General features: G+C 44.7%; 1 protein-coding gene across 1 annotated transcript in view; it reads right to left on the bottom strand.

Moving 5' to 3' along the window:
- The window catches only part of eif6 (eukaryotic translation initiation factor 6), a 79,076-nt gene that overhangs the window by 33,047 nt on the left and 19,561 nt on the right, over positions 1 to 26,468 (bottom strand). Inside the window, exon 2 of the mRNA XM_080204547.1 lies at positions 17,687 to 17,772. Coding sequence (XP_080060673.1) covers positions 17,687 to 17,772 — 86 coding nt within the window. The remainder of the gene's footprint in view (positions 1 to 17,686; positions 17,773 to 26,468) is intronic.

Raw genomic sequence — 26,468 nt, 5'->3', positions numbered from 1 at the left:
AAGAGAGGGTGTAGAATATAGTGTTACAATAACCGCTAGGGTGTAGAGAACGATCAACTTGTATATCATGATGTAGTGTTACGGCTCAGGTCAGAAATTCCAAAGAGTTTTATGAAGCCCGTCTGAATCATAAATTTTGTATCTTGAATTTAGCTAGGATAAACACGAGATGTTTCACTTCAGGTATGATTCAAATGACCCACTAGGGAGCTTTTATTTATTTAAGAATATAATTAAGATGTATGGTAAGAAAATTAGCAAGAACTTTTACCAATTACAAACAAGAAACAGAACAACCACTACAATATATAACCCTTAAAAGATATCTAATGTGTTCCAATTAAACCAAAACCCTTGCCGTAGACAAAATCCTTTAAACAGGTTTAATACAGCAAAGTCTACTGCTCACGTGATAAGGGAAATTGAGTCCTTTGGTTGAAGTCTGCAGTTCTCTGGATTCACTTTGAACAGTATGAAGCCAAGGCAGATTCCCAAAACACCAGAGACACTCTGGCCCAGCCTCCAAGAATAGCAGGTTCTCACCTTTCAGGGAAACAAAATCTTGTTTTCAGATAACCAACAGAATTTTCAAAACAGGGACACAGCAGCTTGTGATCCCTTCTAAAACTCAAACCTGCACTTCCAAACTGAGAATGAAACAAACCTGTACAAAAACACATGACTGTTCTCCTAACAATACAGGATCGTTAAACTACCCCAGAGTAAACACAAACAATCCCAATGAAACCACCCAAGTAGCGAGAAAAGGACATTCCCAGTCAAGTCGGCAACAATGACATCTCTGAAGCTGGGAGAGCTGCAAGAATCATGTTTAAAAACCCTCTCAAAAAGGTACACTTCAATGTAGGTCCATTCAAAGGTCTGAGGGCAGCAGCAAAGAAGCTGTTCTTGATTGGTTTTTCCAAACAGAAGGTGGGAGAGAGAAAGTCTGGGGTGTGTGGGGCCCTTAATTACGCTGGCTGCTTTTCTGAGGCAGTGGGAAGTGTAGACAGAGTCAATGTATGGGAGGCTGGTTTGTGAGGTGGATTGGGCTACGTTCACAACCCTTTATAATTTCTTGTGGTCTTGCGCAGAGCAGGAGCCCATACCAAGCTGTGATACAACCAGAAAGAAAGCTTTCTATGGTGCAACTGTAAAAGTTGGAGTCGCAGCTGACCTGTAAAATTTCCTTAGTCTACTGAGAAAGTGGAAGCATTTCTTAACTATAGTATCAGCACAGGGGACCTAGACAGATTGCTGAAGATCTGGACACCAAGAAACGTGAATGTCTTGAGCATTTCCACTTCACCCCCGTTGATGTAGACAGGGGCATGTTCCTGACATTGAGGAAGAGATTATTGTTGCCGCACCAGATTCTCTATCTCATCATTGTTTGAGATCCGACTCACTGTGGTGGTGTCAACAGCAACTTGAAAATAGAGTAGAAGGGGAATTTGGCCACAATCATAGGCGTATAAGGAGTATAGTAAGGGGCTGAGAACACAGCCTTGTGAGGCATCGGTGTTGAGGATGATCATGGAGGAGATGTTATTGCCTATCCTTACTGATTGTGGTCTGTGCATTAGGAAGTCTAGGATTCAGTCACAGAGGGAGGAGCTGGGCCTGAGGCCACATAAGAAATAGGAGCAGGAGTAGGCCATCTAGCCCCTTGAGCCTGCCCCACCATTCAATAAGATCATGGCTGATCTGAAGTGGATCAGTTCCACTTACACGCTTTCTCCCCATAATCCTTAATTCCCTTATCGATCAGAAATCTATCTACCCATGACTTAAATATATTCAGCGAGGTAGCCTCCACCACTTCAATGGGCAGAGACTTCCAGAGATTCACTACCCTCTGAGAAAAGTTTCTCCTTAACTCTGTTCTAAACTGTTTCTCCCCCCTCCCTTATTTTGAGGCTGTGCCCTCTAGTTCTGCTATCCTTTCTAAGCGGAAAGAATCTCTCTACCTTTACCCTATCTAGCCCCTTCATTATCTTATATGTCTCTATAAGATCCCCCCTCATCCTTCTAAACTCCAACGAGTACAGACCCAGTCTATTCAATCTCTCCTCATCGGCTAACCCCCTCATCTCCGGTATCAGCCTGGTGAACCTTCTCTGCACTCCCTCCAAGGCCAATATATCCTTCTGCAAATAAGGGGACCAAAACTGCACACAGTACTCCAGCTGCGGCCTCACCAGTGCCCTGTACAGTTGCAGCAAGACCTCCCTGCTTTTATATTCTATCCCCCTCGCTATAAAGGCCAGCATCCCATTCGCCTTCTTGATCACCTGCTGCACCTACAGACTGGGTTTTTGCGATTCGTGCACAAGGACCCCCAGGTCCCTCTGCACCGTAGCATGCTGCAGCTTTCCACCATTTAAATAATATTCCGTCTTATTATTTCTTCCAAAGTGGATAACCTCACATTTGCTAACATTATACTTCATCTGCCAGGTCCTCGCCCACTCACTCAGCCGATCCAAATCTCTCTGCAGACTTTCTGCGTCCTCCAAGCAATTCGCTTTCCTACTCATCTTTATGTCATCAGCAAATTTTGTTACCCTACACTCAGTCCCCTCCTCCAGACCATCTCATAGTAAATGGTAAACAGTTGAGGCCTCAGCACCGATCCCTGTGGCAGAGTTTGGGGATGGGTTTTGTGGGAATAATGGTGTTGAAGGCTGAGCTGTTGTCAATAAAAAGGAGTCCGATATAGGTGTCTTTGTTATTCAGGTGTTCCAGAGTTGAGTGCAGGGTCAGGGAGATGGTGTCTGTTGCAGACCTGTTGGTGTTGCTTTGGTCTAGCTAGATCTGACTGATGCTTCACTGGTTTGGGAAGAACACTGAAGGCTCCCTGAACCAAGAGAGGTTGAGGAAAGGATTGCGGAGACGATCCTGGTTAGGAGTGAAAGTAATAGGGTAATTGTTATGGGGGACTTTAACTTTACTAATATTGATTGGAATTGCTATAGCTCTAGCTCGTTAGAGGGATCAGTTTTTGTTCAAAGTGTGCAGGAAGGTTTTTTGACTCAGTATGTAGATAGGCCAACTAGAGGTGAGGCTATATTGGATTTGGTGTTGGGTAATGAGCCAGACCAGGTGCTAGACTTGGAAGCTGGTGTGCATTTTGGTGATAGTGACCACAATTCGGTTACGTTCACCTTAGTGATGGAAAGGGATAGGTATGAACCTCGGGTCAGTAGTTTCAGCTGGGGGAAGGGTAATTATGAGGCTATTAGGAGAGAATTAGGAAGCATAGGTTGGACTAGGAGATTACAGGGACTGGGAACGTCCGAAATGTGGAGTTTTTTCAAGGAGCAGCTACTGCAGGTCTGTGATAGGTATGTCCCTGTCAGGCAAGGAGGAATTGGTAGGGCTAGGGAACCGTGGTGCACTAAAAAAGTTGATTCGTTGGTTAGGAAGAAAAAGGAGGCTTATGTTCGGATGAGGCTTGAGGGCTCAGGTAGTGCATTAGAAAGCTTTAGATTGGCTAGGAGGGAGTTGAAGAGGGAGTTAAGAAGGGCTAAAAGAGGACATGAGATGACTTTGGCTGATAGGATTAAGGAGAATCCTAAGGCGTTCTATAGGTATGTCAAGAACAGAAGGTTGGTTAGGGCAAGATTAGGGCCAGTTACAGACAGTAGAGGGAAGTTGTGTGTGGAACCGGAAGAGATTGGAGAGGCATTGAACCATTATTTCTCTTCGGTGTTCACGCAGGGGGACACGAATGTAGCTGAGGAGGACACTGGGGTGCAGGGGTGTAAAATAGACAGTATTGCAGTTGATACCGGGGATGTGCTGGATATTCTAGAGGGCTTGAAAATAGATAAGTCCCCTGGTCCGGACGGGATTTACCCTAGGATTCTCTGGAAGGCAAGAGAGGTGATTGCACAGCCTCTGGCTCTGATCTTCAGGTCATCGTTGGTCTCTGGTATAGTACCGGAAGATTGGAGGACAGCGAATGTTGTCCCATTGTTTAAGAAGGGGAACAGAGACTTCCCTGGGAATTATAGACCGGTGAGTCTTACTTCTGTTGTGGGCAAGGTTTTAGAAAGAATTATTAGGGATAGGATTTATAGTTATTTGGAGAGTAATGAATTGATTAGAGACAATCAGCATGGTTTTGTAGCAGGTAGGTCGTGCCTTACTAACCTTATTGAATTCTTTGAGAAAGTGACCAAAGAGGTGGATGGGGGTAAGGCAGTTGACGTGGTGTATATGGATTTTAGTAAGGCGTTTGATAAGGTTCACCATGGTGGGCTTCTGCAGAAAATGCAGATGTATGGGATTGGGGGTAATCTAGGTAATTGGATCAGGAATTGGCTAGCAAATAGGAGACAGAGGGTGGTGGTTGATGGTAAATATTCGTCATGGAGTTCGGTTACGAGTGGTGTGCCTCAGGGATCTGTTTTGGGGCCACTGCTGTTTGTAATTTTTATTAATGATCTGGATGACGGTATAGTTGGGTGGATTAGTAAGTTTGCTGATGACACCAAAGTCGGAGGTGTGGTAGATTGTGAGGAAGGGTGTCATAGTTTGCAGGGTGACTTAGACAGGTTGCAGAGCTGGGCCGAGAGGTGGCGGATGGAGTTTAATGCGGAGAAGTGTGAGGTAATTCATTTCGGTAGGAGTAACAGATGTGTTGAGTATAGGGCTAACGGGAGGACTTTGAATAGTGTGGAGGAGCAGAGGGATCTAGGTGTATGTGTACATAGATCCCTGAAAGTTGGGAATCAAGTAGATAGGGTTGTTAAGAAGGCATACGGTGTCTTGGCGTTTATTGGTAGGGGGATTGAATTTAGGAGTCGCAGCGTCATGTTGCAACTGTACACAACTCTGGTGCGGCCGCACTTGGAGTACTGTGTGCAGTTCTGGTCCCCACATTACAGGAAGGACGTGGAGGCTTTGGAGAGGGTGCAGAGGAGGTTTACCAGGATGTTGCCTGGTATGGACGGGAGGTCCTATGAGGAGAGACTGAGGGATTTGGGGTTGTTTTCGCTGGAAAGAAGGAGGCTAAGAGGGGATCTTATTGAAACATATAAGATGATTAGAGGTTTAGATAGGGTGGATAGTGATAGCCTTTTTCCTCGGATGGAGAAAGCTAGCACGAGGGGGCATGGCTTTAAATTAAGGGGGGGTAGTTATAGGACGGATGTCAGGGGTTGGTTCTTTACCCAGAGGGTGGTGAGGGAATGGAATGCCCTGCCTGCTGCAGTTGTAAATGCGCCTAGTTTGGGGGCGTTTAAGAGATCTGTGGATAGGTTTATGGACGAAAAGGGATTGGTTTAGATTAGTGGGTCAGTATTTTTTTTAAAAAAACTGGTCGGCGCAACATCGTGGGCTGAAGGGCCTGTTCTGCGCTGTAATGTTCTATGTTCTATGATGCCTGGGCTGTTACTACTCAATCTGTGCTCTTAATATTCATGCTTCTAGTCAGCCTTCAGAATGAAGCAGAAATCATTGAAAACATCAGCACTGAGACCGATAAGGTTTTTCTTAGTGTTAAATGATATAGAATGAAGGCAGGTAGGTGGAGTTAAGATCAGCACAATCTTGTTGAATGGCAGAACAAACTGGAGAGGCCGACTGGCCCCATCCTGTTCCTATATGAAATCATTTTCAATTTGAACACCTTCATGGCATTGTAGCTTTAGAGATAATAACACAGCCTACACTTCTCTTTATTTATTTTATTTTCCTTAATATTTAATCCAACATTTCTAGAAGATAAAATGACAAGAGACCGTATTTTAAGAAGCGGTTACAATGATTATAGAACAGAGAAATTTGCCTTAACACAAAAGCCCTCCTTCTGAATAAGGCAGAATGATCTTAGAAATCTGGAGCATTCTTTGTATCAAGTTATATAGAAATAGCTGAACACTCACAAAGAGGCAGAAGCAGTGCAGAATACAGTGAGGAAACAGCTCCTATGGCACTGCAGGTTCTACGAGATGGTGTGGGGCAATGATTGCAGAGCAGCTAATGAAACTGAAGCATGTTCAGTGTCACTAGAAGCAGGAGTTAGAGTATGAATGCTTCCTGCTGCTCAAAGGAGTGCAAGAATAGAGAATTCAAACCCCTCTCCATGGATAAGCACTTAGTGCACATGAGATGACCATCTTTACAAAGGTGACATATCCAAAAAAAGCCTGGAACCTGGTCCTGGTCACAGCTTGGAGGAGAATTGGTACGCAGCTTCTCAACACACCTTCCCAATCAGCCACTGAGCCTTGTAAACAGAACTGATAAAATATTCATGGTTGTCACTTCTATCAGCTCCCGTACAGAGTGCCGCAGTCAGCAGGAATAAATTAGACAGCAGCAACCCGGTTTCGAAGCACAGCTACACAGTGTAAAATAATCCTGGGATTGCCACACAGATTGGAACACAACCATCCTGACAGACTTTGGAAGGGAATTGGGTAAATAGCAATTTTAGAGAAAAATGACCAACATTTTGGAAGCATAAACACTAATCAGAATTGGATATATATTTATAAAAAGAAAAAAATTTGCAAGGCTATGGAGAAAGATCAGGGTGTGGTACTAATCCCCGCAACTGAATGTTTAAAAATCTTAATAATAAAATTAATCCCCTCACTAACACTCTGAAAACAAACATTATTCTTCATTCACTGGCAGAGCTCGCAATCTTATCAACTTTAGGCAGGCAGGTAGGTTAGAGTCTGAGGTTACTCATCTATTATTTAAGATAAAACACAGCAGCAGCAGCAGCAGACTGAGCAGCTGCTTCATGCAGGATAAAACCCAGGAGAAGGTGACCTCAATTCCAAAGTCTGCCTGGCAGGATTAAGTGGATCCAATTTCAGGCCTTTTTTGAAAGGGTTATTGGACTCTGCAATTTTTCACCCATGACCCACTAAATACATCACTGGATTGTTAGTGCGTCACATTCTTCAAACCTCTGTTTGGGGAGGACTGTGGTATGCACTGCCCAAGGGGCATACTGGATAAAACTCCAAGGACAGGCAGAACCACTCACATCCTCACTCCGGGAATTACTGCTTTGTCTAGGGATCGGCCTTCGCACTTACAGGAACATTCAACTATCGATCAGAGCTGATTGAAGACTCACAGCATCAATCCCTCCCCCACAATCAATTGCCACTGGTTTGATAATCCTTTAAACACAAAGTCTTGGTTGAGTTCCAAACTAAATGATTTTTTAAAAAATGCACGTTGGCACCCCAGGGCAACCAGCCCCCCTGGTCCTGCACTGTAACAGGCCACCCAGTCCCGCAGGTCTTAGCCAGTATTTCTTTGACACATCAGCCTCATCAGCAAGAAGGTCGGAGTATTCTAATTCATACAAAATCTACTTCAGGGTATGAGATATTTAGGGGTTAACATCGCATGCAACTAAGAACTTTTAAGTTGATTTCAAAATGACACGGTTAAGACATCTGTGATTAACAAATTTACCTTTAACAGTTCTTTCTTTCAACATAACAATATTATGACCTTAGATATGGTTAACCTGACTAGAACAAAGGGTGTCTTGTAATTAGCTATATTGTATCAGATCGCATGTGATCTGAAGGATCGTAAAAGCTACATAAAGGAGGACTGTCCCATTGTTCGGCATGCTTTTGCCACCTGACTCCCAGCACTGGGTGGAAGTTACGTAGCAAAGGTTTGCCAGCCTTCTTCCATAAGAATATGTAAGAAGAATAAAGAAGTTTTGAATCAGACAGCAGTTGGTGTTTGCCTTTGTATGAAGGACGGAAGTCTCGCGAAAAATGAACAAAGGAAATAGGGGTAAGTTTTTCACTCAGAGGGTGGTGAGTGAGTGGAATCGGCTGCCGTCGGTGGTGGTAGAGGCGAACTCACTGGGGTCTTTTAAAAGACTTCTGGATGAGTATATGGGATCTAATGGGATTGGGAGTTACAGATAGTTCTATGGCCTGGTAGGTATAGATGTGATCGGCGCAACTTGTGGGCCGAAGGGCCTGTTTGTGCTGTAGTGTTCTATGTTCTATAAACATAACAATTGGTGCTGCGAGCAGGGCTCCAACATATACAAACGTCCTGTGAGGTAGACTGAATAAATGATCATCTGGGTGTCGGTAACATGAGATGGATGGGCCCACAAGGTAAGATTAACCTTGGTCTCTCTCACTGAACTAATACCCAGTCGACCCAGTTGGAGATTAAGGGGAGACATGATAGAGGTATATAAGATACTGAAGGGAATAGATAGAGTCAATAGTGAGAGGCTGCTCCCTAGACTGGGTACAATTACGAGAGGTCATGATCTAAGGGTGAGGGGGGAGAAGTATAATTTGGATGTGAGAGGAAGGTTCTTCACGCAGAGGGTCGTGGGGGTATGGAACGCGCTACCGAGTAGGGTGGTGGAGGCAGGTACGTTGGACTTGTTTAAGGTTTATTTAGATAGACACATGAGCGAAACAAGGATGGAGGGTTATAGTAGGGGGTATTAAATAGGGTCAGAGCCTCGGGAGACACCGGAAATGTGGACCTATATGTTAACGTTTTTGTCTTTTTATTCCGCAGGTGGCAGTCCACCTTGTTGTCAAACGAGGGGCATGCACACAGTGGGTCGTGCGTGGGCTGCTCTTGGAGGTTTCGGGAGTGGCCTAGTACTTCATGTCGGTGTGTGTGCTTAATCCTGGACCGGTAGACGGGCGCCGCAACAGCTCAGTGACTATCACTGCTAGCTGTGCAGATACATGGATTTGGGCCTGTGTCTGTGGGAGTTTGCGCATTCTCCCTGTGGTTGCGTGGGTTTCCTCCGGGCGCTCCGGTTTCCTCCCACACCCCAAAGATGTGCTCTTAGGCTGATTGGTATACCAAATTGACCCTACACTATTCTCCCCTGAATCTGGCTAAGTTAGGGGTTCCACTCGCATACATGCAGGGCAGGGTAGGTGTAGGAGGATGCGGCGGCGGGGGCTCGTTGGGCCGAAGGGCCTGTTTCCCGTGCTGGGTTGTTCTTTGTTCTTGACCCCTTGTCCCCTAAGGCCCTGTATTGACGGAACCTGGAGATGACTTACATCCTTGGACACTGACTAGTCCTAAACCAGGAGGTTAAAGTCCCCTGGATGCCCTCGTGGTTAGAGTCTCCAGGTTTGTGATTTAAGAAACTGGGTGGTTCGAGAACCCCAGTTACCCTGGAGGTGAGAGTCTCTAGGTTTATTCAGTAAGAAAGTGGAGGGTTTGAGACCCCATATGTACCTGGGGGTTAGAGCCCCCAAGGTTTTGGTAACATTAAATCCGAGAGGTTTGAGCACCCCTCCCCCCGGCCAGGGTTCAAGTCCCTAGGTCGGTAGAATTTGAGGTTCGAATCCTTTGAGACATAGTAATGGGTGGGAATTACTAGGGAAATATTATAAATTAATTAGCAAGATGGAAAATTAATCAGAGAAAATCTAAGGTTGAGCTAATAATTTGAGTAGTTTTTGTATTTCGGTGTGTTTCTGTGGTCTGGTTGCTTGTCAATTGTAGGTGGTTGTTGTTGCATTAGATTAAAAGCAGGAGTTTTAAAGCCTGTTTGTCCTTGTGGAGTATTAATAAATTGTTTTCAGAAAAAAAAGTAAAGGGTGGGAATTAGGTAAAGTTGGAGACGTAACTAATTGTGCCGATCGAAATGAAGCAACCGAAAAATGAAAGCTGTCCAGCTGGAGGATAATGCACATCGGAGAGGGATCAGTGAACGGAGGGAAACCCAAAACTTGGGAAATGTTAAAGTGGGAATGTGAGAAGTATGAGAAGGATGAAAGAGATAGAGCAGAACAAGTGAGGTTGGAAAGGGAGAGACGAGACCAAGACCGAGAAAAAGGACCGGAGTGACAGACTGAACAATGGAAAGACAAAAAACCGGGAGGTACCTCCTGTCATATCTGGCATGCCATTGTTGTTCTAAAGTACTAACACCAGGGGTAATGCCAGGGCTGACTATGTCACCTAAAAGGCTGTAACAGCCCAAACTAACAGTGTCCTCCATAAATAAACAGGCGATAAATCGCTCGCCTTCTCTGAACACACCGGGTATGCCAGATATAGTCACTATTCAGCGCTTACAGGGGGACGGCCCTGCTTCTGAACACAATCTTTGGAAGACGCATGGATGTTCACATTCTGTGTCAAAAGGCCTCTGGGTTCCTCCAGCTGGCCAAGTTTGTATCCCAGATACATTACTGCCTTTACTGATTGATTGTCTACACTCTGACACCCACCTTGGAAAGGAGGGAATGAGTGGAATACGGCTTCTTACCTGGCGGCACCCCCAACCGGCCAAGGTTGCTCAGTCTCGCATAGCATCATGTTTACCATGTCAACAAAATAACACTGGCCAAGGGATAAAATGCTCACCAGGGAAAACACCCTTGCCGGGTGGCCCATTTCATTGTATTCAGTTGGATTTTATCGAATTACCGCGTGTGCAGTGTTATAGGTATTGTCTTGTAATTGTTGATGTGTTTAGTAGATGGATAGAGGCTTTCCCAACTATAAATAACAAGGCCTCGACACTAGTAAAGTTGTTATTGACAGAAATAATACTGAGATTTGGGGCACCCCCAACAGATTAGCTCAGATAATGGCCCCCATTTTGTAGGGAAAATTAATAAAGAACTATGTGACATATTACACATTCAGCAGCAGTTCCACTGTGCCTACCACCCCCAGGCAGCAGGGATAGTGAAAAGAGCTAATGGGGCTCTTAAAACTAAGCTAGCCAAACTAATATCTGAAACCAGTCTAAATTAGTTAGTCTTACCCTTAGCTCTCTTCCACATGAGAATAACACCCACTCTACCACTGGACTATTGGCTGCCGAGATAATCTATGGTAAACCATCAGGACGCTCTGGGATGCAAATATATAAGAACATAAGAAATAGGAGCAGGAGTAGGCCATCTAGCCCTTCGAGCCTGCCCCGCCATTCAATAAGATCATGGCTGATCTGTCGTGGCTCAGTTCCACATTCCCGCCCTCTCCCCATAACCCTTAATCCCCTCTCTTATCAAAAACCCATCAACCCGCGTCTTAAAAATATTTAACGAGGTAGCCTCCACCACTTCAACGGGCAGAGAATTCCAGAGATTCACCACCCTTTGAGTGAAGAAGTTCCTTCTCAACTCCGTTCTAAACTGCCCCCCCTTTATCTTGAGGCTGTGCCCCCTGGTCCTACTGTCCTTTCTGAGCGGGAAGAGTCTCTCCACCTCTATCCTATCCATCCCATTCATCATCTTATACGTCTCAATGAGATCTCCCCTCATTCTTCTAAACTCTAACGAGTACAAGCCTAGTTTATTCAGCCTCTCCTCATAGCTCAACCCCCTCAACTCCGGCATCAGCCTAGTAAACCTCCTCTGCACTCCCTCCAAGGCCAAAATATCCTTGCGTAAGTACGGCACCCAAAACTGCACACAGTACTCCAGCTGCGGCCTCACCAATGCCCTATACAGCTGCAGCAAGACCTCCCTACTTTTATATTCAATCCCCCTCGCTATGAAGGCCAGCATCCCATTCGCCTTCCTGACCACCTGTTGCACCTGCAAGCTGGGTTTTTGCGACTCATGCACAAGGACCCCGAGGTCCCTCTGCACCGTCGCCTGCTGCAGTTTTTCTCCACGTAAGTAATATAAGCCCGCCCACTTAGATAGATTTACACGTTATGGGAGACGAAATGCAGAAGTACTTCCGACAGCTAACATTGTCTTTAAAGTTTCCACATTCATATGGAGCACCTTTGGATCAACTCCATGGACACCGGATCAAGATTCTGACCCACAGGACTATTTCCCTGGACCACAAATCGGAGACCTCATGTTAATAAAGACTGGGATCAACCCAAACTTGGGCCACAGTGAAAAGGACCGTTCCAAGTTCTCCTCCAGAGTCCAACTGCAATCAAGGTTCAAGGACAACCTCACTGGATACATCTGAGTGACTGTAAACGGTGGACACGAACATCCACTAATAAATCATAAACTTTATCTTCACCTTCTTCGGCCTTTTGGCTATTTTCCTGGTACCAGGACAACTGGATCAATGGAAAGGAAGCCTGAAAGATGGACTGACTAATGGACAATTTCACTTTAACACCTTTTTGTACGTGTCTTGTGAGTATGCTATAAAGTTTAATGTAAACCACAGGCCAAAGAGGGGATCCCCCTGTTCCCTATTCCTCTCAAGCCCTGGGAAATGATAGAATGGACTTTGCATCAAAATGGGACTGATCACGGAAGAAGTGGGCCCAGACCACGGGAGGAAATTGGCTGATTGCAGAGACATCACTGCTGATGTCAACGAAGGGGGGAGGTGCGCACTCTATCGACTTTTAAGAAACAACAGCAGCCCCACTATAATAGGTCAGACTCTCCACCCACCTTCACTGTAAACAAAGGGGATCCATCTGCCTGATAAGAAACAGAACCAAACCCATTGGCCATAGATACTGCATTCAGCAGTTTAATGTCTCCAGTCCCAGTAGTAATATGGTAAAGCTAAGGCCTAAAGTCCATTGCCCTACAGCCAAAAAATTTTGGATCACTGTGGGGGCTCCATTCCAACTTGACCCAGTTCTATTAAACGATATGGTAGCGTACAATGGCACCTATTTTGTCTGTGGAGATAACGCCTCTTCTTGGCCTCCCTGGGACTGGGCTGGATCTTGCTATCTAGTGTATGTGGTCCCCTATGTCTGATATTATAACTCCCTGCATCTCCACCCCACGACACACCTGTTAAGATCATTACAGTTCACCACCAAAGCTGAATAATTTTGGATGATAGCTTTTCCTGCCCACAGGACAGCAAAGGCAGCTCGAGAGCAGATCTACATGGCACCAGCTCTCGAGAAAATAGCTAACGATAAAGGATGTGAACACCGCTATCTCCGAAGTTTCAACTGAAGTCATAGCTATACTGACATGGCACTCCAAAATCGGATGGCTTTAGATTACTTGGTGGTGGCTATCGGAGCACTTGCGCCCTAATAGATAATGCATTTGGGACTCATTATTCTGGCAGTTTGCTTATTACTGTTCTTGCTACAACGTGTTTGTCGCTGCCTGGCCTATAACAGAGCACAAACTCCTCTCTAAAGGTTAAATGTTATCATGAAATGATAAAAGGAGGGAATGAGATATTAAGGGGTGAACATCGCATGCAACTAAGAACTTCTGAGTTGATTTCAAAACGACAAGTTAAGACATCTGTGATTAGCGAATTTACCTTTTAACAGTTCTCTTTCTTTCAACATAAAGATGTTATGACATTAGATTATGGTTAACCTGACGAGAACAAAGGGTGTCTTGTGATTAGCTATATTGTATCAGATCACATGTGATCTGAAGGATTGTAAAAGCTACATAAAGGAGGACTGTCCCATTGTTCGGCGCACCTGTGCTACCTGGCTCCCAGCACTGGGTAGAAATTACATAGCAAAGGTTTTCCAGCTTGCATATGTAAGAAGAATAAAGAACTTTTGAATCGGACAGCAGTTGGTGTTTGCCTTTGTATCAAGGATGGAAGAGTCTCGTGAAAAACAAACATAACAATTGGTTTGATAATCCTTTAAACCCAAAGTCTTGGTTGCGTTCCAAACTAAATGATTTTTAAAAAAATGCACTTTGGCGCCCCAGGGCAACGGCCCCCCGGTCCTGCATAGTAACAGGCCACCCAGTCCCGCAGGTCTTAGCCAGTATTTCTTTGACACATCAGCCTCATCCTCGCGCCATCAGTAGCACAGCAAGAAGGTCGGAATATTCTAGTTCATACAAAATCTACTTCAGAGACACAAGAACTTCACTGATGATGACTCATCTATAAAAGATTCGCAAAGCAGCATTTCTGGAGTGTTGCAGCCAGCAGAGAAGAAAAGGAAATGTATTTGCAAAAAAGATAGGTTTCATTGTCATCCTTAAAAACCATCAGGTTTTTTCTTTAATCTGCCCAAAGATTCCAGTCCTGCCAGCCACCCCCCGCCTAATACCAAATCAATGGAGTTGAATGAAGCCATGACTCTGGATGCCAGCATGACACCTCCAAGCACACTCAGCGCCCCCACGACACACACACACAACATACCCATCACCCCCCTTGAAAGAGGCTGAGGGAAGCTGTTGGGAATTTGGATTCCAGGCAATGCAGATTGCATTGTGAATGTGTTTTTTTTTAAATTCATTCACGAGACACAGGCATCGCTGGCTGGCAGCATTTATTGCCCATCCCTAGTTGCTTGAGGACAGTTGAGAGTCAGACACATTGCTGTAGTTCTGGAGTCACATGTAGGCCAGACCGGGTAAGGACAGATTTCCTTCCCTAAAAGGGCATTAGGGACCCAGATGGGTTTTTCCGACAATCGACAATAGTTTTATGGTCATCAGTACATTCTCAATTCTGATTTTTTAAAATTGAATTTAAATTCCACCATGGTGGGGTTCGAATCTGGGTCCCGAGAACATTAGCTGCATATCTGGATTAATAACCTACTGATAATACCACTAGGCCACTGCCTCCCACAATAGCATGAGAACAACTGACCCTTCATCACTGGGTCTTCCTTCATGCTGATACTTAATATTACCATCAATCTCTCTTTATAACATACTAGTAAAAACAATTTCTACCAACAATTTCTACCAGTAACACCAAGCAGAAATGTTGCCTTTAAAAGATAGGCACAGAATGAATGAAGCCCAAGATTCCAGAGTAAGTTATGATCAGGCTGATGGACTTAAAGACCTGATTTCAGCTCCACTCGATTCTATCTAAAAATACTCAGTAATGATCAGTAATGGTGTAGCAATCCAACAGGCAGGCATTGAGCAGGCCTCACCGATAGCCAAAGAACATCAACTTTGTACAAACCGATTACCTCAATCTCCTACGTCGTAACGCTGACTGTAAAGCATTTTGGAGCGTGCTGGAATTGTGAAAGGCACAATATGAATGCAAATCCTTCTTCCTTGCACCTAATGAAGGATGCACATCCCAGCACAGGGCATGGCCAGCCAGTCATACAACCCAAATAGCACACAATGGTGCCATGATTATACAGGGGAACATCTGCTCATGCTTTACCTCAGATGGAAAACTCCACAATCATCACTGGGCTCATTAGGAAACTATAAGCTAACATTCTAACAGCAAATAGCCTGACAGGAGCATTATCTGTTTCGAAACACTGAAATTCATCCCTTACTAATGGGTGCACTTTTCATCCACATTAAAAAAGATACAGATGGGGAAATCTATTTCAGGGCTTCAGAAGTGAATTACAGTCAAGAGTTCAGGCAGTATCAGGTGGCCAGAGGAAGAGTAAGAATGGTGGCCAGGATATTTCATCAGATAATGATGGAACTTTAAACCAGTGGCTCCCAATCTTTTCAATGAGACTAACAATTCCTTGAATTACCCATTCTTTTCCTCAGCTGAATTCTTTTCCTCAGTCGCTAACCCAGAGGTGCCCCAATCACAATAGAGTCAACTAGGAACCAGTCGAAACACATCACTGATCACTACTTTGATAGATTAAATATACTGATGAAAACATTGTTTGTAGCAAAGACTGGGCTCAGTGGTCCAAATACCATTTCCTTGTTTCAGGTTATCTTATGATCTTAAAGGAGATAACAACTTGTTCAAATGCCACCAGCAGTAAGCATTAACCACAAGACATTTCTTCCCTGACATTAAGTTTCTAAAATATGTGCTCCCCACATAACTTTAAGATCCACAATCTGCATGGCTGGCCATGAGATGAGAAGGAGACTCAGAATCATAGAGGTTTACAGTATGGAAACAGGCCCTTCGGCCCAACTTGTCCATGCCTCCTTTTTTTTAAGCCCCTAAGCTAATCCCAAGTGCCCGCATTTTGCCCATATCCCTCTATACCTATTTTATTCATGTAACCATCTAAATGCTTTTTAAAAGATAAAATTGTACTTGCCTCTACTACTACCTCTGGCAGCTTGTTCCAGACACTCACCATCCTCTATCCTGCAATGACTGCCAGGAATCCTCACTTGTTCCGCAATCCCCAGCTATCAGCAGCGAGTATAGCAAGGAGTTCTGTCACTGCATCAAATCATAGAGTCATAGAGGTTTACAGCATGGAAACAGGCCCTTCGGCCCAACTCGTCCATGCTGCCTTTTAAAAAAAATTGTCCCTCTGGACCCTTTTGTATCTCTCCCCTCTCACCTTCACCCTATGCCCTCTAGTTTTAGACTCCTCTACCTTTGGGAAAAGATATTGACTATCTAACTGATCTATGCCCCTCGTTATTTTATAGGCCTCTACAAGCTTCCTAACACTGCAGAGAAAAAGACCCAGTCTATCCAGCCTCTCCTTATACCCAAACCATCAAGTCCTGGTAGCATCTAGTAATTTTTTTTTCTGCATTCTTTCTAGTTTCATAATATCCTTTCCATAATAGGGTGACCAGAATTGCATACAGTATTCCAAGTGTGGCCTTACCAACATCTCGTACAACTTCAACAAGACATCCCAATTCCTATATTCAATGTTCTGACCAAGGAAACCAAGCATGCCAAATGCCTTCTTCACCATTTTGTCCACCTGTGACTCCATTTTCAAGGAGCTATGAAACTGTACCCCTAGACCTCTTTGTTCTGTAACTCTCCCCAACGCCCTACCATTAACTGAGTAAGTCCTGCTCTGGTTCAATCTATCAAAATGCATCACCTCGCATTTGTCTAAATTAAACTCTATCTGCTATTTGTTAGCCCAATTGATCAAGATCCCATTGCAATTAAAGATAACTTTCTTCACCGTCCACTATGCCACCAATCTTGTTGTTATCTGCTCACACACTAACCATGCCTCCTATATTCTCATCCAAATAATGACAAATTAATATTAATTAATATCCCTAAGGCACATCATGGTCACAGGCCTCCAGTTTGAAAACTCTCTACAACCACCCTCTGGCTTCTATCAAGCAGCCAATTTTGTATCCATTTATATATCTCACTCTGGATCCCATGAGATTTAACTTTATGCAACAACCTACAATGTGGTACCTTGTCAAAGGCCTTGCTAAAGTCCATGTAGACAACATCAACTGCACTGCCCACATCTACCTTCTTGGTTACCCCTTCAAAAAACTCAATCAAATTTGTGAGACATGATTTTCCACTCACAAAGCCATGCTGACTGTCTCTAATCAGTCCTTACATCTCTAAATGCCCGTAGATCCTGTCTCTCAAAATACCTTCCAATAACTTGCCCACCACAGATGTGAGGCTCACTGGCCTGTAGTTCCCAGGCTTTTCCCTGCAGCCTTTTTTAAACAAAGGCACAACATTTGCCACTCTCCAATCTTCAGGGACCTCACCTGTGACTGTCGATAATTCGAATATCTCGGCTAGAGAATCTGCAATTTCCTCCCAAGCATCCCACAATGTCCTGGGATACACTTCATCATGTCCTTTTAGAAGCAGAATAACAGTTGTGCAGACCACTGGGGCTCAGAATCTGTTTCACAGCCACAGCACAGCAGTTAAAAACCAGAGTTATACTGTCTCGGTCAGCGTCCCTTATTGCAAGTTATAACAGAGTGCAGTGTCGCTGCCCCTGAATGCAAGTTATACCGTCAGGGCACACGTACCTGTTTGTAAATTCTTTATAATAACTGGACCTCTTCATATTTAAAACACAACTTACCAACACACATTCTTCCAATAATTCTGCATCCTGCAATCGAGGCGTGGACGACGGGAATGGTCTCAGATAACTCTCCTTCAAAGACACTGAAAACAAAACACAGTTTGTCAACAGTAAACTCTCAGTAGGTTGATTCATGCAGTATTCAGACTAGTTACATGGGTATGAAGGGAAGCTGGCTACGGTAAACTGGATAAATAGACAAAAAGGTACGGCGATAAGTAAATAGTGGGAAACATTTAAAAACCAATTCAAATTGTTCAACAGAATAGAACTTGCACGTTGCTGAAATAGACACAGGCTATCAAAGCTTTTCATCTTGCCCCTATCAGGACTGTTTCAGAAGATTAGCACAATTTATACTGCACAAGAGAAAGGTTCTGATTGGTTGGCAAGTAGACTCGTGATTGGTAGAATCGTAGAGGATGCACTAAGGAACAGTTGATTTGATTTATTGTCACATTTATACAGTATACAGGGAAAAGTATTGTTTTTTGCACGCTATACAAAGCATACTGTTCATAGAGAAGGAAAGAAGAGGGTGCAGAATGTAGTGTTACAATCATAGCTAGGGTGTAGAGAAAGATCAGTTTAATATGGAGTAGGTCCATTCGAAAGTCTGATGGCAGCATGGAAGAAGCTGTTCTGGAGTTGGCTGGTACGCAATCTCAGGCTTTTGTGAATCATTTCTGGCGAAAAATGGTGAAAGAGAGAATGTCCGAGGTGCATGGGGTCCTTAATTATGCTGGCTGCTTTGCCGAGGCAACGGGAAGCGTAGACTGAGTCAATGAATGGGAGGCTGGTTTGTGTGATGGACTGGACTTCAAGCACGACCTTTTGTAGTTTGTGGTCTTGAGCAGAGCAGGACATTAGAACATAAGAAATAGGAGCAGGAGTAGGCCATCTAGCCCCTCGAGCCTGCCCCGCCATTCAATAAGATCATGGCTAATCTGAAGTGGATCAGTTCCACTTTCCCGCTTTCTCTCCATAACCCTTAATTCCCTTATCTATCAGAAACCTATCTACCCGTGACTTAAATATATTCAGCGAGGTAGCCTCCACCACTTCAAATGGGCAGAGAATTCCAGAGATTCACCACCCTTTGAGTGAAGAAGTTCCTCCTCAACTCCGATCTAAACTGCCCCCCCACCTTATTTTGAGGCGGTGCCCTCTAGTCCTGCTGTCCTTTCTAAGCAGGAAGAATCTCTCTACCACTACCCTATCCATCCCCTTCATTATCTTATATGTCTCTACAAGATCCCCCCCCCCGGCCTTCTAAACTCCAACGAGCCATACCAATCTGTGATTACAACCATAAGGAATGCTTTCTATGGCGCATCTGTGGAAGTTGGAGAGAGACATAGTGGACATGCCAAGAAAGCAGAGGCGTTGGTGGACTTTAACCATAACATCCATGTGGAGGGACCAGGACAGGTTGTTGGTTATCTGGACACCTAAAAACTTGAAACTCTCGACCATTTCCACTTCATCCACAACTGATGTAGACAGGGGCACGTACTCCTCTACGCCTCCTAAAGTCAATGACAATCTCCTTCATTTTGTTGACAGCTTCTCCATCTCATTCTTGTACTCCATCTCATCATTGTTTGAAGTCCGACCCACTACAGTGGTGTCATCGTCAGCAAACTTGAAAATTGAATTGGAGGAGAATTTAGTCACACAGACATAGGTATGTAAGTAATATAGTAGGGGACTGAGAACACAGGCTTGTGGGGCACTGGTGTTGATTGTAGGGGAGGTGTTGTTGCCTATCCTTACTGATGGCGATCTGTGGGTTAGAAAGTCTACAATCCAGTCGCAGAGGGAGGAGCCCAGGCCCAGACCACAGAGTTCAGAGATGGGTTTTGTAGGAATAATGGTGTTGAAGGCTGAGCTGAAGTCAACAAGTAAGGGTCTGCAGTTAACTGTTAACTGGAGCAATTAACTGTCAAGTTTTTGTCTAAATTCAAAAATTCCATTAAAAGCAAAATTTAGCAAGATCCATCTTTGCAGTTTGATGCATCACAAGTTATCCATTTTCTGCAAAACTAACCATGCCCCATAAATTCTCATCCAAATCATTAATATAAATGACAAATAACAGCGGACCCAGCACTGATCCCTGAGGCACACCGCTGGTCACAGGCCTCCAGTTTGAGAAACCTGATGAGGTACATCCCAGGACATTGTGGGAGGCTAGGGAGGAAATTGCGGGTCCCCCTAGCCAAGATATTTGAATTATCAACAGCCATGGGTGAGGTGCCTGAAGATTGGAGTGTGGCAAATGTTGTGCCTTTGTTTAAAAAGGGCTGCAGGGAAAAGCCTGGGAACTACAGGCCGGTGAGCCTGACATCTGTGATGGGTAAGTTGTTGGAAGGTATTTTGAGAGACAGGATCTACAGGCATTTAGAGACACAAGGACTGATTAGGGACAGTCAGCATGGCTTTGTGAGTGGAAAACCATGTCTCACAAATTTGATTGAGTTTTTTGAAGGGGTAACCAAGAAGGTAGATGTGGGCAGTGCAGTGGACTTTAGCGAGGCCTTTGACAAGGTACCACATGATAGGTTGTTGCATAAGGTTAAATCTCTCTGGATTCAGGTGAGGTAGCCAATTAGATACAAAATTGGCTTGATGACAGGAGACAGAACATAAGAAATAGGAGCAGGAGTAGGCCGTCTAGCCCTTCAAGCCTGCCCTGCCATTCAATGAGATCATGGCTGATCTGAAGTGGATCAGTTCCACTTTCCCGCTTTCTCCCCATCACCCTTAATTCCCCTATCAGAAACCTATCTACCCGTGACTTAAATATATTCAGCGAGGTAGCCTCCACCACTTCAATGGGCAGAGAATTCCAGAGATTCACCACCCTTTGAGTGAAGAAGTTCCTCCTCAACTCTGATCTAAACTGCTCCCCCCCCGCCTTATTTTGAGGCTATGCCCTGTAGTTCTGCTATCCTTTCTAAGCAGGAAGAATCTCTCTACCTCTACCCTATCTCGCCCCTTCATTATCTTATATGTCTCTATAAGATACCCCCTCAGCCTTCTAAACTCCAACGAGTACAGACCCAGTCTATTCAATCTCTCCTCATAGGCTAACCCTCTCATCTCCGGTATCAGCCTGGTGAACCTCCTCTGCACTCCCTCCAAGGCCAATATATCCTTCCGCAAATGCAGTGACCAAAACTGCACACAGTACTCTAGCTGTGGCCTCACCAGTACCCTGTACAGTTGCAGCAAGACCTCCCTGCTTTTATATTCTATCCCCCTCGCTATAAAGGCCAACATTCCATTCGCCTTCTTGATCACCTGCTGCACCTGCAGACTGGGTTTTTGCAATTCGTGCACAAGGACCCCCAGGTCCCTCTGCACTGTCACACGCTGCAGCTTTTCGCCTTTAAATAATAATCCCTCCTACTATTATTTCTACCAAAGTGGATAACCTCACGTTTGCTAACATTATACTCCATCTGCCAGGTCCTCACCCACTCACTCAGCCTACCCATATCTCTCTGCGGACTTTCCGCACCCTCCAAGCAATTCGCGTTTCCACTCATCTTTGTGTCATCAGCAAATTTTGTTACCCTACACACAACCCCCTCCTCCAGATCATCTATGTAAATGGTAAACAGTTGAGGCCCCAGCACCGAGCCCTAGTGGATCCCTCCACTAGTCACCAACTGCCAACCAGAAAAGCACCCATTGATTCCAACTCTCTGCTTCCTATTAGACAACCAATCTTCAATCCACACTAACACCTTACCCCCAACTCTGTGCACCCTAACCTTTTGCAGCAACCTTTTGTGAGGCACATTATCAAACACCTTCTGGAAATCTAAAAACACCACATCGACCGGTTCCCCTCTGTCTACTGCACTAGTCACATCCTCATAGAAATCCAATAAATTTGTTAAACACAACTTCCGCTTAACGAATCCGTGCTGCATCTGCTTGATCAAACCGTTCTTTTCTAGGTATCTCGCTACTTCTTCTTTGATGACGGATTCTAGCATTTTTCCAACTATGGACGTTAAACTAACCGGCCTATAATTCCCTGCCTTTTGTCTCCTACCTTTTTTAAACAGCAGCGTAACATTAGCCATTTTCCAATCTTCCGGCACTTCCCTGGAGTCCAGCGAATTTTGATAAATAATTACTAAGGCATCTGCCATTCCTTTCAGTACTCTGGGATGCATTCCATCCGGTCCCGGGAACTTGTCTGCCTTCAGTCCCATTAGTCTATCAAACACTACCTCTCTAGTGACAGTAATTGCATTAAGGACCTCATCTCCTACCATCCTTCTATCTTTAATATTTGGTAAGCTATTTGTGTCCTCCTCCGTGAGACCGACACAAAAAACTGACTTAAAGCCTCAGCCATTTCCTCGTTACCCACCGCTAAATCCCCCCTCTCGTCCTCCAAGGGTCCAACATTCATTCCAGCCAGTATCTTCTTTACATATTTGTAAAAACTTGTACTATCATTTTTTATATTTAGAGCCAGTTTAGCTTCATACACTATCTTTCCTTTATCGCTTTCTTAGTCATTCTTTGTTGTTTTTTTAAATCTTTCCCAATCTTCTAATTGCCCACTATTTTTAGCCGCTCTGAACGCATCAGCTTTTAATTTAATACTCTCCTTTATTTCCTTCGATAACCACGGCTGGTTATCTCTTCTCTTACATCGGAATATCCTTCTTTACCATCGGAATATATTTCTGTTCAGCACCGAAAAAGATCTCCTTAAAAATCCACCGTTCCTCAGCCGTCCTACCAGCTAGTCTGCGCCCCCAATCTACATTAGCCAAATCCGCCCTCATCTTATTATACTCCCCTCTGTTCAAATAGAGGACACAGGTTCGGGACCCTACTTTCTGATCCTCAATCTGCATCAGACAGAGGGTGGCTGTAGACAGTTTGGTCAGTAGGTTGATTAACACATTATTTGAACTAGTTACATGGGTAAGAAGGGGAAGCTGGCTACGGTTAACTGGATAAGTAGACATTCTCCCCGTGTCTGCATGGGTTTCTTCCGGGTGTTCCAGTTTTCTCCCACAGTCCAAAAGATGTGCTGGTTAGGTGCACTGGCTGTGCTAAACTCTCCCTCAGTGTATTCAAACAGGTGCCAGAGTGTGGCAACTAGGGGATTTTCACAGCAACTTCATTGCAGTGTTACTGTAGCCTATTTGTGACAAATAAGCAAAATATAACAATAATAATATAGAAGGAAAAGATGCAAACTAAGGACTCAAAGTTGGGGTGAAACATTAGGAGAGATACAGGGCTGTTGAACAGACAGGATGTAAGTAATGATAGAACATTTTCAGGTTAGCATGGTGCAATTACAGTAGTGCTGCTGGTACCTCAGCTATTTACATACGTTGCTTTCTGCCTCATTATCCAAGTTTGCTGACAACACAAAGTTAGATGGAAATGAGGGATGAGGGAGCCCAGCATGCAAGTTCAAAAGACAAGCCACAAGTACGTGCAACAATCTTCAGCCCAAATCAGTCTGCTCTAAAGGTTCCCAGCATCACAGATACCAGTCTCCAGGCAATTCAATTCACTCCACGTGATATCTAGAAGCAACAGAAGGCACTTGATACTGCAAAGACTGTGAGCCCTGACAGTATTCCAGCAATAATACTGAAGGCTTGTGTTCCTGAATGGGCTACCCTCTAAGCCAGGCTCCTTCAGTTGTAAATGCACCTAGTTTGGGGGCGTTTAAGAGATCCATGGATAGGTTTATGGATGGAAAGGGATTGGTTTAGGTTAGAGGGTCATTGTTTTTTAACTGGTCGGCGCAACATCGTGGGCCGAAAGGCCTGTTCTGCGCTGTAATGTTCTATGTTCACTACAGTTACAACACTGGCATTTACCCAGCAATAGGGAACATTGCCCAGGAATATCCTGTACACAAAAAGGACAAATCCAACCCAGTTAATTACCGCCCCATTCAGTCTGCCCTCGATCAAAGTGATGGAAGGGGTCATCGATAGTGTTATCAAGCAGCACCTGCTCAGCAATAACCTGACTCAGTTAGAGTTCCACCAAACATTTTTCAGAATGATTAGTAGAGAGCAGTCAGGGTAAATCAGTATTTGAGGATGTGAGGGGGATGGTAACTGAACCAAGGCGAACTGCAATCCCATATCAAACTTAAGTCAAAGATTTTCACCTTAGATTTCCATTATAAATTCTCATAGTCACATAAGAACATAAGAAATAGGAGCAGGAGTAGGCCATCTAGCCCTTCGAGCCTGCCCCGCCATTCAATATGATCATGGCTGATCTGTCGTGGCTCAGTTCCACATTCCCGCCCTCTCCCCATAACCCTTAATCCCCTCTCTTATCAAAAACCCATCAACCCGCGTCTTAAAAATATTTAGCGAGGTAGCCTCCACCACTTCAACGGGCAGAGAATTCCAGAGATTCACCAGCCTTTGAGTGAAGAAGTTCCTCCTCAACTCCGTTCTAAACCGCCCCCCCTTTATCTTGAGGCTGTGCCCCCTAGTCCTACTATCCTTTCTGAGCGGGAAGAGTCTCTCCACCTCTATCCTATCCATCCCATTCATCATCTTATACGTCTCAATGAGATCTCCCCTCATTCTTCTAAACTCTAACGAGTACAAGCCTAGTTTATTCAGCCTCTCCTCATAGCTCAACCCCCTCAACTCTGGCATCAGCCTAGTAAACCTCCTCTGCACTCCCTCCAAGGCCAAAATATCCTTGCGTAAGTACGGCACCCAAAACTGCACACAGTACTCCAGCTGCGGCCTCACCAATGCCCTATACAGCCGCAGCAAGACCTCCCTACTTTTATATTCAATCCCCTTCGCTATGAAGGCCAGCATCCCATTCGCCTTCCTGACCACCTGCTGCACCTGCAAGCTGGGTTTTTGCGACTCATGCACAAGGACCCCAAGGTCCCTCTGCACCGTCACCTGCTGCAGTTTTTCTCCACGTAAGTAATAATCCTTCCTACCATTATTCCTACCAAAGTGGACCACCTCACACTTGCCAACATTAAATTCCATTTGCCATTTCCTGGCCCATTCGCCCAGCCTATCTAGATCCTTCTGTAGACTCTCCACACCCTCTGCACAATTTGCCTTTCCACCAATCTTGGTGTCATCAGCAAATTTCGACACCCTACACTCGGTTCCCTCCTCCAGATCATCTATATAAATGGTAAATAGCTGAGGCCCCAGCACCGACCCCTGAGGCACTCCACTAGTCACCATCCGCCAATCCGAATAGCACCCATTGACCCCCACTCTCTGCCTCCTATTTGACAACCAATCCTCTATCCACGCTAACACCCTACCCCCAACTCCATGTCCCCTGACCTTCTGCAATAACCTCCTGTGAGGTACCTTGTCAAACGCCTTCTGAAAATCAAGAAAGACCACATCCACCGGCTCTCCTCTATCCACCGCCCTAGACACATCCTCATAGAACTCCAGTAAATTTGTCAGACACAACTTCCCCTTAACGAAATCGTGCTGCGTCTGCTCTATCAAGCAATTCCCCTCAAGATGCCTCGCTATTTCCTCCTTGATGACGGATTCTAACATTTTACCTACAACAGACGTTAAACTAGCCAGCCTATAATTCCCTGCCTTTTGCCTGGCACCCTTCTTAAACAACAGCGTAACATTAGCCGCTTTCCAATCTTCCGGCACTTCCCCGGAATCCAGCGACGTCTGGAAAATAACCACCAAGGCATCCACTATCACCTCCGCCATTTCTTTCACAACCCTCGGATGCATTCCATCCAGTCCTGGCAACTTGTCCACAATCAGTCCCTCCAGTCTGTCGAGCACCTCCTCTCTAGTAACAGTAATGTCATTAAGACCCTCCAGTCCTACCACCTTTCCATCTCTAACACCCGGCAAATTATTCACGTCCTCCTCCGTGAAGACAGAAACAAAAAAGTTATTCAGGACCTCAGCCATATCCCCATCCCCTACCACTAATAAAAACGACTCTATAAAAACTTGATGCGTTATAATGACCCCTCCCCGTTGTGATGTGCCTGGTGCAGTTGGTCTGTTATGTCAGTGATGCATGACCTGATTATAGGATCACTACGGTGCAGGAGGCCGTTTGGCCCATCAAGTCTGTACTGACCGCAATCCTACTGTGGCCCCTATCTCCATAACCCCACGTTTTCCTCAGCTAGTCCCCCTGGCACTAACGAGTAATTTAGCACAGTCAATCCTCACATCTTTGGACAGTGGGTGGGGGAAACCAGAGCACCTGGAGGAAACCCACACAGACATGGGGAGAACATGCGGACTCCATACAGATAGTGACTCAAGACAGAAATTGAACCTGGGTCCCTGGTGCTGTGACAATGTATGTATTGGGGACAGGGAGAGAGAGGGGGAGAAATCCTTCTCATTAAGTTTACTGATTATTTCTACATGACTAAACAGCAGAACACAACTGCAAAACACCAGTAAAGAAATTGTATATTTCTGCATAATAAATGTGGCATTGACTAATGTAGTTGGTCTATTCGTCACCACGGAACTGATGGATGGGCTTCAGTGGTAACATCGATTCGAAATCAGCAGAAAGGACTGCTTCCAAAGAGAAATCTGTAATATTTGGAATCTGTGAGAAAATACATAACCTCTGAGCAGGTTAGAAAGAGAAAACCCAAGCTGTAAGAGCGTATCAGTGCACAGGTACTGCCTCAAAGCAATACACCACAGCATTAACAAGCATATGCAGGCTGGGATATGGCAGCTATCCTCTTCCTCATTAACCACAA

This window comes from Carcharhinus amblyrhynchos, chromosome 16 (assembly GCF_965287045.1).
Source record: "Carcharhinus amblyrhynchos chromosome 16, sCarAmb.v2.hapA, whole genome shotgun sequence".
NCBI lineage: Eukaryota > Metazoa > Chordata > Chondrichthyes > Carcharhiniformes > Carcharhinidae > Carcharhinus > Carcharhinus amblyrhynchos.
This window is presented reverse-complemented; position numbering and strand designations above follow the sequence as displayed.